Source organism: Stegostoma tigrinum, chromosome 17 (assembly GCF_030684315.1).
Source record: "Stegostoma tigrinum isolate sSteTig4 chromosome 17, sSteTig4.hap1, whole genome shotgun sequence".
Taxonomy (NCBI): domain Eukaryota; kingdom Metazoa; phylum Chordata; class Chondrichthyes; order Orectolobiformes; family Stegostomatidae; genus Stegostoma; species Stegostoma tigrinum.
This window is the reverse complement of record NC_081370.1, coordinates 57180696-57193078: the sequence shown is the minus strand read 5'-3', so window position 1 is coordinate 57193078 and position 12383 is coordinate 57180696. Positions and strand designations below refer to the sequence as shown.

The window sequence follows — 12383 nt, the reverse complement described above, 5'->3', positions numbered from 1 at the left end:
TTTCTGGACAAAAAAAAGGTCTGGCAGCATCTGTGGAGAGAAAACAAAATTAATATGTTGGGTCTAATGAACCTTCTTCAGAACAAATTGTAGCCTGGTTGTGTTTGTGGAATGCTTTTGAGATAATTTCCTAGAACAACACATTCTCAAACTCACCACAGAGTGGTTATATTAGACCTGGTATTGTGTTGACGTGGCACAAAACTAATTAATGATCTCAGAGTTAAAGCATCCATTAGCAGCAGTGTCCACAATATGATTGAATTTTACATTCAGTTTGAAAGGGAGAAGAGTGGGTCTAAGACTAATGGTTTAAACATAAACAAGAGCAAATAAGTGGGCATGAAAGCTGAGCTTGCTGAAACGAACAGGCATTCAAGGCGAGAGATCAATAGAGATGCAGCAGCAGACATTTAAGGTGATGTTTCAGATATTTCAAGCATATGTTTGCCCTTCTAGGTGAAGATCTTCTCTGTTGCTTGGGAAATTTGCAATGGCAGCAAGGCCACTTCTTGACTCACTGACATCTAAATCTCTATTGAGTTACTGCTGCCATCAGAGTTTAAATCTGGATGGACAGAGTGACACCTTCGCTGGTGTAACCAACATCCCTCTGACAGATCAGTGTAACCTTCCATGGTAATTGAACTGTGAGATATCTATGTAAGATAGGCAACTTTTCCAATTGTGGTTGCAAGTCATGTTCTGTTTCTGGGGATAATGATTGTTTGACATTCTTTGTGTTAAATTTCTCTTTTTCAGGAGAGAAGGAAAGAGTTCGAGACAAATCTTTTGAAGACAGGCCTTGAACTGGAAACTGAAAATAAGGATGTAAGTGAAGGTCACTTTTATTCCAAAATCTGATTACTGGCAGCCAGCTGAGACAAAAGTCATTCTCCACGGAAATTGGGGATGGCCAATTAATGCAGCAATGTGTGAATAAATTAGGATTCCCATTTTCTTATGTATTTGCCATTCTATCTCTGTTTCTTCAAGACGCACTTTAAAATTTACCTCAATCTCCTTCAGCTTAATCAGAACCACTTTTTGTCAGATTCCATACCTGCCAAGTGACACGGGACATTCTGCTAAATTCGTGGTGCTATATAAGTATAATTTGCCATTGTTCACATTTATAGCAAACTCTAACAAGGCTGGCTGAGAACTCTTGTTAAAAGACCCCTTCTTTCACTGGGACGATGGAAATGCAGTGGATTCTCCACTTAAGCATATGAGTGGAACTTACACTGTACTTCATACATAATAGGGGCTGCTCATCGTTTGTGAATGTAGCAGTTCCCAGCTGCCTACCTGAAGACAAAACATGAAATGGGACAAGTAGTAATAGCTGTATGCCGAGAATGTTCAGTGTAAATGTGAATTTTAAACCGTATGTGCTTCTGATGTACTAATGAATAATGAATCTCATATTTGTAGGTGATATATACATTATTCTGGTGCAAATCTTCAATAACATGAAATCCAGAAGTTAGTAGAGATATTGTTGAGGTGTTGGACATCTGAGTCTGGAAGCCTGTGTTGTAATCCCAGGGACCTAAGACACCAGTGAGATAGGGGCTCCCTCTCTAGTAGACAGTGAGCAGCTTTCTACTTCATGGATTTCAACAGTTTGAGAAGGCAACTCAACACTACTTTCTCAAGATCAGCTAGGGGCAGGCAATAAACGCTGGTTCAGCAAATGAGATGCATACCCCACAAAGGGCCTCTTTCTGTACTGTAATTTTCTTTGTTCTATTTTTCTTTGAATGAATGAAAAAACGTGCGTTGTTCACTGCAAATACGGCTGGAGGACCAGGTTCCACCCAATCCCCCAGATGATGGAAAACAACAGGAAGCATGATCAAAGTATCAGTGATAACACTGCCAAGAAATAGAAGCAGAAGTAGGCCATTCAACCCCTCGAGCCTCCTCCATCACTCAGTATGATCATGACAGATAATCTGACTCAGTCCCCAATCCAGTTTCTCCACAGATTTTTTGATCCCTTTAGCCCTAAGAACTACTTCTATCTGTTTCTTGAAAACATTCAATGTTTTGGCTTTCTGTGGCAGAGAATTCCACAGGCTTACCACTCTCTGGGCAAAGAAACTTTGCATCTGAGTCCTAAAAGGCCTGTCTTGTATCGTTAGCAGCAGAAACCCCCATAGGTAGGTAATGGCCTAGTGGTATTATTGTTAGACAATTAATCCAGAAACCCACCTAATGTTTTGGGCACTGGGGCTCAAATCCCAACATGGTAGATGGTAAAATTTGAATTCAATAATTTTTTAAAAATCTGAAAATAAGAATCTACCAATCACTGTGAAATCATTGCCGATTGTCGGAAAAACCCATTTGGTTCACTAATGTCCTTCAGGGAAGGAAATCTGCCACCCTTACTTGGTCTGGCCTACGTGTGACTCCAGATGCACAACAATGTGGCTGACTCTCAACTGCCCTCTGAAATGGCCTAGCAAGCCACTCAGTTGTACCAATCACTACAAAGACTCAAAGAAATAAAACTGGACAGATCACCTGGTATCTAGGCACCAGAAAAGACAATGGCAGAGACAGCCCTGTCGATCCTGTAAAGTCCTCCTCACTAACATCTGGGAGCTAGTACCAGCATTGGCAGAGATGCCTCACAGACTAGTTCGGTAATAGCGTGACATTGTCTGTAAGGTATGATTCTGTGAGTTTGACTATGTCTCAGACACCACTATCACCATCCCTGGATATGCCCTATCCCACCAGCAGGACAGACCCAGCAGAAGAGGTGGCATTGTGGAATACTTTCGGGAGGGTGTTGCTGTGGGAGTCCTCAACATTGATTCTGGGCCCCATGAAGTCTCACGGCTTCAGGTTAAATATGGGCAAGGAATCATCCTGCTGATTACCACATATCGTCCTCCTTCAGCTGATGAATCAATACTCCTCAATGTTGAACAACACTTAGTGAAAACACTGAGGATCGCACAGACACAAAATGTACTACGGATGTGAGATTTCAATGTCCACCATCAAGAGTGGCTCAGCAGCAGTACTGCTGATCGATCCGGTCACGTCTGAGAGGACATAGCTACTAGACTGGGTCTGCGGCAGGTGGTGAGGGAACTAACAAAAGGGAAAAGTGTACTTGACCTCATTCTTACCAGTCTGCCACCTGCAGTTGTATCTGTCTATGACAGTATTGCTAGGAGTGACCACCACACAGTCCTTATGGAGACAAAGTCCCACCTTCACATCGTGTTGTGTGGCACTATCACTGTGCTAAATGGGACAGACTTCACACAGATCTAGCAACTCAAAATTGGGCATCCATGAGACACTGTGGGCCATCAACAGCAGCAGAATTGTACTCCAGCACAATCTGTAATCTCATGGCCCAGCATATCCCCCACTCAACCATTACCATCAAGCCAAGGGATCAACCATGGTTCAATGGAGAGTACAGGAGGGCATGCCAGGGAGCAGCACCAGGAATACTTGAAGATGAGGTATCAACCAGGTGAAGCCACCAAACAGGACTACTTGCACACCAAAAAGCGAAGCAGCTAGTTATAGACAGAGCTAAGCGATCCCACAACCAACGGATCAGATCTGAGCTCTGCAGTCCTGCCAGATCCAGTTGTAAATGGTGGTGGGCAATTAAACAACTCACTGGAGGAGGAGGCTCCACAAGTATCCCCATCCTCACTGATGGAAGAGCCCAGCACATCAGTGCAAAAGATAAGGCTGAAGCATTCGCAGAGATCTTCAGCCAGAAGTGCCGAGTGGATGATCCGTCTTGGCCTCCTCCAGTGGTCCTCAGCGCGACAGATACCGGTCTTCAGCCAATTTGATTCACTCCATGTGATATCGAGAAATGGTTGGAGACACAGGATACTGCAAAGGCTGTGGGCCCTGACAACATTCCGGCAATAGTACTGAAGACTTGTGCTTCCAGAACTTACCGCTCCCCTACCCAAGCTGTTCCAGTCCAGTTACAACACTGGGATCTACCCGACAATGTGGAAAATTTCACAAGTATGCCCTGTACACAATAAACCCAACCCGGCCAATTACCGCCCCACCAGTCTCCTCTTGATCATTAGTAAAGTGATGGAAGTTGTCAGTAACAGTGCTATCAAGCAGCACCTGCTCAGTGACGCGCAGTTTAGGTTCTGCCAGGGCTACTCGGCTCTTGAACTACTTGAGCACTTTTGCTGCATTTTTGATATCCACCAAAATACGTAAGGCTTCCTGCACTTAGCAAGTCATTTAACACATGCAAACTGTGTATTTCACTGCAGGATTTATCGGTCTCTGTACTCAGGTTTCCACCAGTGGATTTAATGGAACATTGCTCTGAACTATAAATGTAAGGATCAGGAGAATTCACTTGGTATTTCAATATGCCTCTTGTGGCGCAGCAATAGTATCTTTACATTTTGAGCCAGTGGGGCAGGGTTCAAGACCCACCTATTTCAGACGTTGTAATAAATTAACGTCAGGTTGATGGGAAACAGCTTTTTTTTAAAATGTAAGCTTCCTGAGTTCGGGACAGATTGCAAGCTTGACAGCAACATAGGAACATCAATGAATTATTCACCCCCTCAAGCCTATTCCATCAGAAATCAATAAAGCTGGCTATATTGTGGACACTCTCAGCTTCCTGGATGAGGAAACTGTCAGAACATGGGGAGCAGAGGGTGTTGTATAACTTAATGCTTCAGAAAGAATTAATGCTGAACTCCTCCTAGTCTGATGATGTTTCGCAACCTCTGGATGGAAAATCAGCAATAGTCATACAGCATGGAAACAGACCAGATATCCAAAATTAACCTAGTCAGGTTTGTCAGCATTTTGCTCACATTCCTATAAATGCTTCCTTTTCATATACCCATCCAGATGCCATTTAAATATTATAATTGTACCAAACTCGACCATTTCCTCTCGTAGCTCATTCTATACATGCGCCACCTTCTGTGTGACAAAGCTGTCCCTTGAATCCCTTTTAAATCCTTCTCCACTAATCTCAAACCTACGCCCTCTAGTTTTGGACTCGCCCACTCCGGGAAAGAGATCTTGGCTATTCACCCTATCCCTGCCCCTCATCGTTTTATAAACCTGTATAAGGTCACCCCTCAGCCTCCAACGCTGCAGGGGAAAATAGCCCCAGCCTATTCAGCCTCTCCCTATAGCTCAAAACCTCCAACCGCGGCAACATTCTTGTAAATCTTTTCTGAACCCTTTCAAGTTTCACAACATCCTTTCTGTAGCAGTATTGCACGCAGTATTCCAAAATTGGTCTAACCAATAATCCTGTACAGCCACAACCTTACTTCCCAACTCCTGTTCCCAGCTTCTACACTCAATGCACTGACCAATAAAGGCAAGCATACCAAATGCTTCCTTCATTATCCTATGTATCTGCGACTCCAATTTCAAGGAACTATGAACCTGCACTTCAAGGTCTCTTAGTTCAGCAACACTGATTAAGTATATAAGTATTATTAAGTATATAAGTCCTGCCCTGATTTGGCTTTCCAAAATGCAGCACTTCACATTTATCTAAATTAAATTCCATCTGCCACTCCTCAGCCCATTGGTCCATCTGATTCAAGATCCCATTGTACTCTGAAGTAACCTTCTTTGCTGTCCACTCTGCCACTAATTTTGGTGTCATCTGTGAACTTACTATCTGTACCCCTATGTTCACATCTGAATCATTTCTATAAATGACAAAAAGCAGTGGACCCAGCACTGATCCTTGTGGCACACCATTGGTCACAGGCCTCCAGTCTGAAAAGCAACCCGCCAACACCCTCTATCTTCTACCTTTGAGCCAGTTCTGTATCCACATGGTTAGTCCTTCCTGTATTCCACTTGATCTAACCTTGCTAACCATTCTATCATGAGGAACTTTGTCAAATGCTCTACTGAAGTCCATATAGATCACATCCACAGCACTTTCCTCATCAATCCTCTTTGGTACTTCCCCACACAAAGTCATGTTGACAATCCCTAATCAGTCCTTGTCTTTCCAAATATATGTAATTCCTGTTAGACTCTGGCATGGTCTCTGACACCAGGCCAGGGGTCTCTACCTTTTAGTAATAGTAAATATGCCTCAGTTTTGCACCTTGATATGTAAGAAACTATATTGTTATGTAAAGGCAAGAGCTTCTTGCGTTGAGAGCTGTTTGTGGTCCACCCTCCACTACAGTCTACTGAACAACCCCTTCGACTGGCATTGGGAAAGGGATTGGTGGCAGCATACAATCCTGACCACAAACCACTGAGACATTGCATCGTGCAATAGTAAAGTGCATAAAATGGAGTTGCTGTTTGAGCTAAGATGATGTATATATTTTCAGGATTCAGAAGACGGGAAAACTTACTTCACAAAGATCCACGCTCCTTGGGATGTCTTGGCCACATATGCGGAGGTTATGCACATTAAAGTGCCTATTAAAGAAAATGATATTCCCCAAGCGAGAGAAAACCCATTTGACTGGATGTTGAAACCATTTCGACTGAATCCAACAATAATAAACCCTGAACCGGATTACTTCACAGCACCTTTCAGTAAACAGCGGCAAGAGCTCTTCCTCATTAATAATCCAGAGACTTTTTTCTCGCCCTCTACTCGCAACCGAATTGTAAGTACAGTCCAGTTTAAACCATTTGCTTTCGATACAGATGATATGGCACTTTGAGTGTAACTTAACATTTCTAAGATGACTTTGCTCTGCATTCAGTACACCTCTCTGTGCTGCACTGATCCATTCTATTTATACAAATACAAACCACTGTGGAGATACAGAAGGTGTCAAGCCAGCTCTGTAGACTTGTGTTTATTGGAAGCAGCTGCTTAATCGCGTGAATATTTTGTCCTTACTTTCTCAACAGCATTCTGCGGTAATGCTCTTTATAATTATCAATCAGTTTGTTTCCTTGCTCTATGGAGCACTGGATTTGGATAGGGTTTCATTGCTTTTAACTGCATTTTTGAAGCGTAAACTTGTGTTTTCTTCCCTGAAAAATGCAAACTTCGTTGTGAATTTCCAATCCCTCTCCCATGCTGTAAACGGGAACTGTGCTGTACACTTCTTCATGCGATATCCCCCTCTCTCAATTCGTACTCCAGGTGTATTACATTCTCTCTCGATGCAAGTATGCGACAGAAGAAGGCAAGAGGAAATTTGGGATTAAGAGATTACTCAACAATGGCACATACACTGCTGCTTTCCCACTTCATGACGTATGTATTCTGTTCAGTAAAGACAGTGTGCTTCTACCTAAATATTATTGTTGTGTTTAAATCTCCAGTTGGTTTTTCAGAGATTTAAAAATATGTGTCACATTGTGTTTGGCATAAAATATGTCATTTAGGCTTCATTAATAGGCTGAATATTGAGCGTTTAGGACACTAGTGGACGGCACACATGCAGGGACACTTTGATGTTCTGGCAGCCTTGACCTGAATCTCAAATTTTACACATCTCTGGAGGAGGTTACCAGTTAGTGTCAGTCCGTCACCTCCCACACTCAGCTCATATGCACACTGTTGCTAAAAGTGGAAGTAATGATGAGTGTGATATATGTAACCAATTGTAGGGACAGAGAGAGTATTAGGGAATGACTAAGGAATGAACCTCTGTATTCCAGAAGAAATGGTCCCTTTTGAAAGCTGAAAGAGAGTTCATCCTGAACAATTCTTTATATCCTTTCACTTCTGTATTCTGTTTCTCCTCTCCCCATTTCCAGGGTAATAAGGGTTTGTGAGTTACCATGTACACACATACCTCTTTGCTCAAAGGTAAAGGAGCCCAGCACATCAGATTAAAAGACAAGGCTGAAGCATTAGCATCCATCTTCAGCCAGAAGTGCCAAGTGAATAATCCATCTTAGCATCCTCCAGAGGTCCCCAGCATTACAGATACCAGTCTTCAGCCAATTCAATTCGCTGCAATTGATATCAGGAAATTGTTGAAAGCATTGGATACTGCAAAGGCTATATGCCCTGACAACATTCCAGAAATAGTTCTGAAGATTTGAATCTACAATGCACCACTTCCCGAGCCAAGCCGATCCAGTACAGTTACAGCATTGGCATCTACCCAACAAAGTGGAAAATCACTCATGAGTGTCCTGTACATGAAAAGAAGTAGGATAAATTTAACCCGGCCAATTACAGTCCCGTCAGTCTACTCTCAGTAAAGTGAGGGAAGGAGTCATTGACATGCTATCAAGCAGCTCCTCTCAGCAACAACCTGCTCAGTAATGCCCATTTTGCGTTCTGCCAAGATCACTCAGCTCCTGACCTCATTATAGCCTCAGCCTAACCATGGACAAAAGACCAAAGTGAGGGTGACTGCTCCTGACATCAAGGCAACAATTGACCAAATGTAGAATCAGTCTGAAGTCAATGGGATTCAGGAGAAAAATCTCCACTGGTTGAAGTCATACCTGGCACATAGGAAGATGTATGTGGTTGTTGGAGGTCAGTCATTTCGGCTCCAAGACATCTCTGCAGGAGTTCCTCAGGGTAGTATTCTTTAGGCCCAACCATCTTCAGCTGCTTCATCCTTCCTTCAACTATCAGGTCAAAAGGGCTGTGTTTATTGCACAAAGTTCAGTGTCAGATACCAAACCATCTGTATCTAAATGCAGAAAGACCTGGTCAACATTCAGTTTGGGTGGTGGAATGGTAAGTGGAATTCATTACCATTCAAGTACTAGACAGTTACCATCCCCAAGAAAAGAGAATTCAATCATCTCCCTTTTTATTCTATGGCATTAGCATTGCTGAATCCCCCCACTATCAATATCTTCACGGTTACCATTGACCTGAAACTGAGCTGAATTAGCTGAACAAAAACTTTGGCTATAACAGCAGGTTAGATGCTGGGGATTTGATGACAATTAGCTCGCTTCTGACTCCTCAAAGCCTGTCCACCATCTACAAGACACAAGTCAGAAAATGTCACGGAATTTTCTGAAGAAGGGTCTAGGCCTGAAATGTCAGCTTTCCTGCTCCTCTGATGCTTCTTGGCCTGCTGTGTTCATCCAGCTCTACACCTTGTTATCTCATGTCATGGAATGCTCCCAACTTGTCTGGATGGGTGCAGCTCCAACAACACTCAAGAAGCTTGACACCATCCAAGGCGAAGCAGCCCGCTTGACTGGCCCTACGTCTACAAACACCCACTCCCTTTGCCACCAACATTCAGTGGTAGCAGAGTGTACCATCTACAAGGTGCACAATAGCAAATCAACAAGCCTCCATGGGCAACATCTTCTGAATCCATAACCACTCCACTCGAGAAGGGCAAAGAAAACATGATACATGGGAAGACCACAACCTGCAAGCAAAATATTCCTGCAAGCCATGTGACTTATTGACTTGGGAATACATCACCATTCCTTCACTGTCACTGGGTCAAAATCCCTCTCTAAAAGCACTCTGGTGTATCTACACCAAATAGAAAGTAATGGTTCAAGAAGGCAGCTGACCATCATCTCTGCAAGACCAACTAGGAATAGCCAAACAACACTAACCCAGCCAGCGATACCCACACTCCATGAATTAATTAGAGGTAAACGACTAGAGCAGAAATTTAGATTTTGTGTCAGTTGTGTACACTAAAGGTTCAGTTTTTGAAAGGGTTCTTTTGTGTCATTTCGATCAAAGGCATCTCTGTAACTTGGCATTCATGCACACTGGGTCAAATGTCACTGAAATCTGGAAACATCAGTTTTTTTTAAACTGTGGCAGCTTTTTCCACTACTCTGCCTGATTATGAAGGCAGGCAGGCAGAAGTGTCCCATTGTTTTTGTCCTTTTAAAAGTAGCCCTATTTCTTCGGGTGCTGTGGATTTGGTCAGTTCTTGGACTTTACCAAAAATTGATGTTGTTTCTCCATTCCTGGAACAGGTTTAATATCACCCCAGCCAGCCCAGCAGAGGGTTATAGTTTGCTGTGTTTCGCTCCTTTTGTGCCAAACACCGCTCCCAGTGCCAGTGAAAATATTAACGTTGATTTCTCACCAGCTACCACCTTCAGACTAAATATTTGGTGTTTGCATTTGAAGTCACCCATGTTTGCCTGGAGCTTTGAGACCTTCTGCATCAACAAGAAGACAGCTTTCCAACTGCATATGAGGATCTGACTGCTGTACACGAATGCCACCTCTCCAGTTCATCTGCCCCTACACTTCTATCCTTCATCACATTACATGTGTTGCCACTAGAATTCATTGAAAGTATAGAAAAGGTACTTTGGACAAAAGTTGAGTTGAATCAGGCCGTCAGATTGAAAAAATTGAATTGAAGAAGTCATCACTACATCACCATTACATCTGAGCATTTTTTGAACTCTTGAACCAGTCTATTTTGTGTAGGTACCCCTAAGCTGCAGGAGAGAATTCCAGGACTTTGACCCAGCAACACTGAAGGATTACTGTTATATTTCAAATTCAGAATGGTGAGTCACTTGGAAGGGAACTTGCAGGTAATGGTGTTTCCATTTCTCTGCTGCCCTTATCTTTCTCGGTGGTGACATTTGTGAGTTTGGAAGTGTTATCTAAGAATCTTTTGGTGAATTTCTGCAGTGCATCTTACAAGTGCTGAGGCTTTGGTCAGTTATTGGACTTTACCAAAAATTGATGTTGTTTTCTGCTACTGAGTGTTAGTGGTGGAGGGAGTAGATGTTTATGGATGTGGTGCCAGTCAAGCGGGCTGCTTTGCCTTGGATGGTATTAAGCTTCTGGAGTGTTGTTAATGCTGCACAAATTCTGGTCAAATTCTCCAGCATCTGCAGTTCCTACATTCTCTCGAGCATTTGAGCACCAGGTGAAGTGAAACAATCTGCTTCATGCCAATACTATGCAGTAGCAATGCGAGCAGTGATTGCCAGGAACAGGATGGTGCTGTCAAACCGAAAGTTACGCTCTTGTGGCTGCGTCATGTAAGCTTCTGAGCAATGTTAGTTCTGATCTGTTGTTTGGAAGTTAGGGTTTAACATCAGGAAATGAAAATGATCTTTCCTAATTGAACTACTGCCTGAGATGTGAATGAGTTCTTCCCTGAAGATTCTCTCTCTCTCTGTCTCTCTCTCTCTCTCTCTCTCTCTCTCTCTCTCTCTCTCTGTCTCTCTCTCTCTCTCTCTCTCTCTCTCTCTGTCTCTCACACACACACAGCTAATGCTCATATTGCTTCATTGCCTTTAAGAGCAGCTGCGTGTATATTGTGGTGAGAAATGTTACTATCATGTATTGGCAGCTTGCCAATTCAGGCAGCTTGGCATGTGTAGCCAGACTAATATTACGAAATTGTCTAAAAATAGCACAACACGCCATAGTGAGCATGTCGTACCATAGTCATAGTTACAGAGTCATACAGCACGGAAACAGACCCTTCAGTCCAACCAGTCTGCGCGGAACATAATCCCAACCTAAACTAGCCCCACCTACATCTTCCTGGCCCATATCCCTCCAAACCGTTCCTATTCATAAATCCATCCAAATGACTTTTAAGTGTTGTAATTGTGCCCACATCCACCACTTCATTAGGAAGTGCATGTCACACGTGTACTCTCTGTGTAAAAATTGGCCTCTTCTGTCTTTTCTAAATTTCTGACCTTTCACCTTAAAAGCGTGCCCTCTTGTCTCGAAATTCCCAATCTTAGGGAAAAGACTACTATCAACTCTATCTATACCTCTCAATGTTTTATAAACTTCTATCAGTCACCTCTCAACCTCCTAAGCACCAGTTAAAAAACCCCAGCCTTCCCATCCTTTCGTCATTAGCTCAAACCTTCCATACCTGGCAATATCCCGGCAAATCTCTTCTGAACCCTCTCCAGTTTGATAATATCGTTGCTGTAACCGGGTCACCAGAACTGGGCACAGTACTCCAGAAGACACCTTACCAGTGTCCTGTACAACCTCAACATAGCATCTCAACTCCTATGCTCAAAGGACTGAGCAATGACGGTAAACTTCCCAAATGCCTTTTTAACCACCCTGTCAATATGTGACACACTTTAAAGAATTACGTAACTACATCCCTTGGTCCCTCTGTTCTACAACACTACCCAAGGCCTGACCATTAATTGCAGAGCTGGGCTGCGAGGTGGCAAATGGAGTTTAATGCAGACAAGTGTGAGGTGATGCACTTTGGTAGGAGTAACCAGAATGCAAAGTACTGGGCTAGTGGTAAGATTCTTGGAAGTGTAGATGAGCAAAGAGATCTCGATGTCCATGTACACAGATCCTTGAAAGTTGCCACCCAGGTTGACAGGGCTGTTAAGAAGGTATACAGTGTTTTAGCTTTTATTAATAGAGGGATCGAGTTCCGGAACATTGAGGTTATGCTGCAGCTGTACAAAACTCTGGT

At 43.1% G+C, this 12383-nt stretch overlaps 1 protein-coding gene across 11 annotated transcripts in view; it reads left to right on the top strand.

Annotated features, from left to right (window-relative positions):
- The window catches only part of ano5a (anoctamin 5a), a 195413-nt gene that overhangs the window by 129804 nt on the left and 53226 nt on the right, over positions 1-12383 (top strand). For all 11 annotated transcript variants that reach the window (XM_059652172.1, XM_048545538.2, XM_048545536.2 and 8 more), the window contains 3 exons: positions 763-831; positions 6360-6644; positions 7133-7246. In XM_059652172.1, the coding sequence (XP_059508155.1) occupies positions 763-831; positions 6360-6644; positions 7133-7246 (468 nt within the window). The remainder of the gene's footprint in view (positions 1-762; positions 832-6359; positions 6645-7132; positions 7247-12383) is intronic.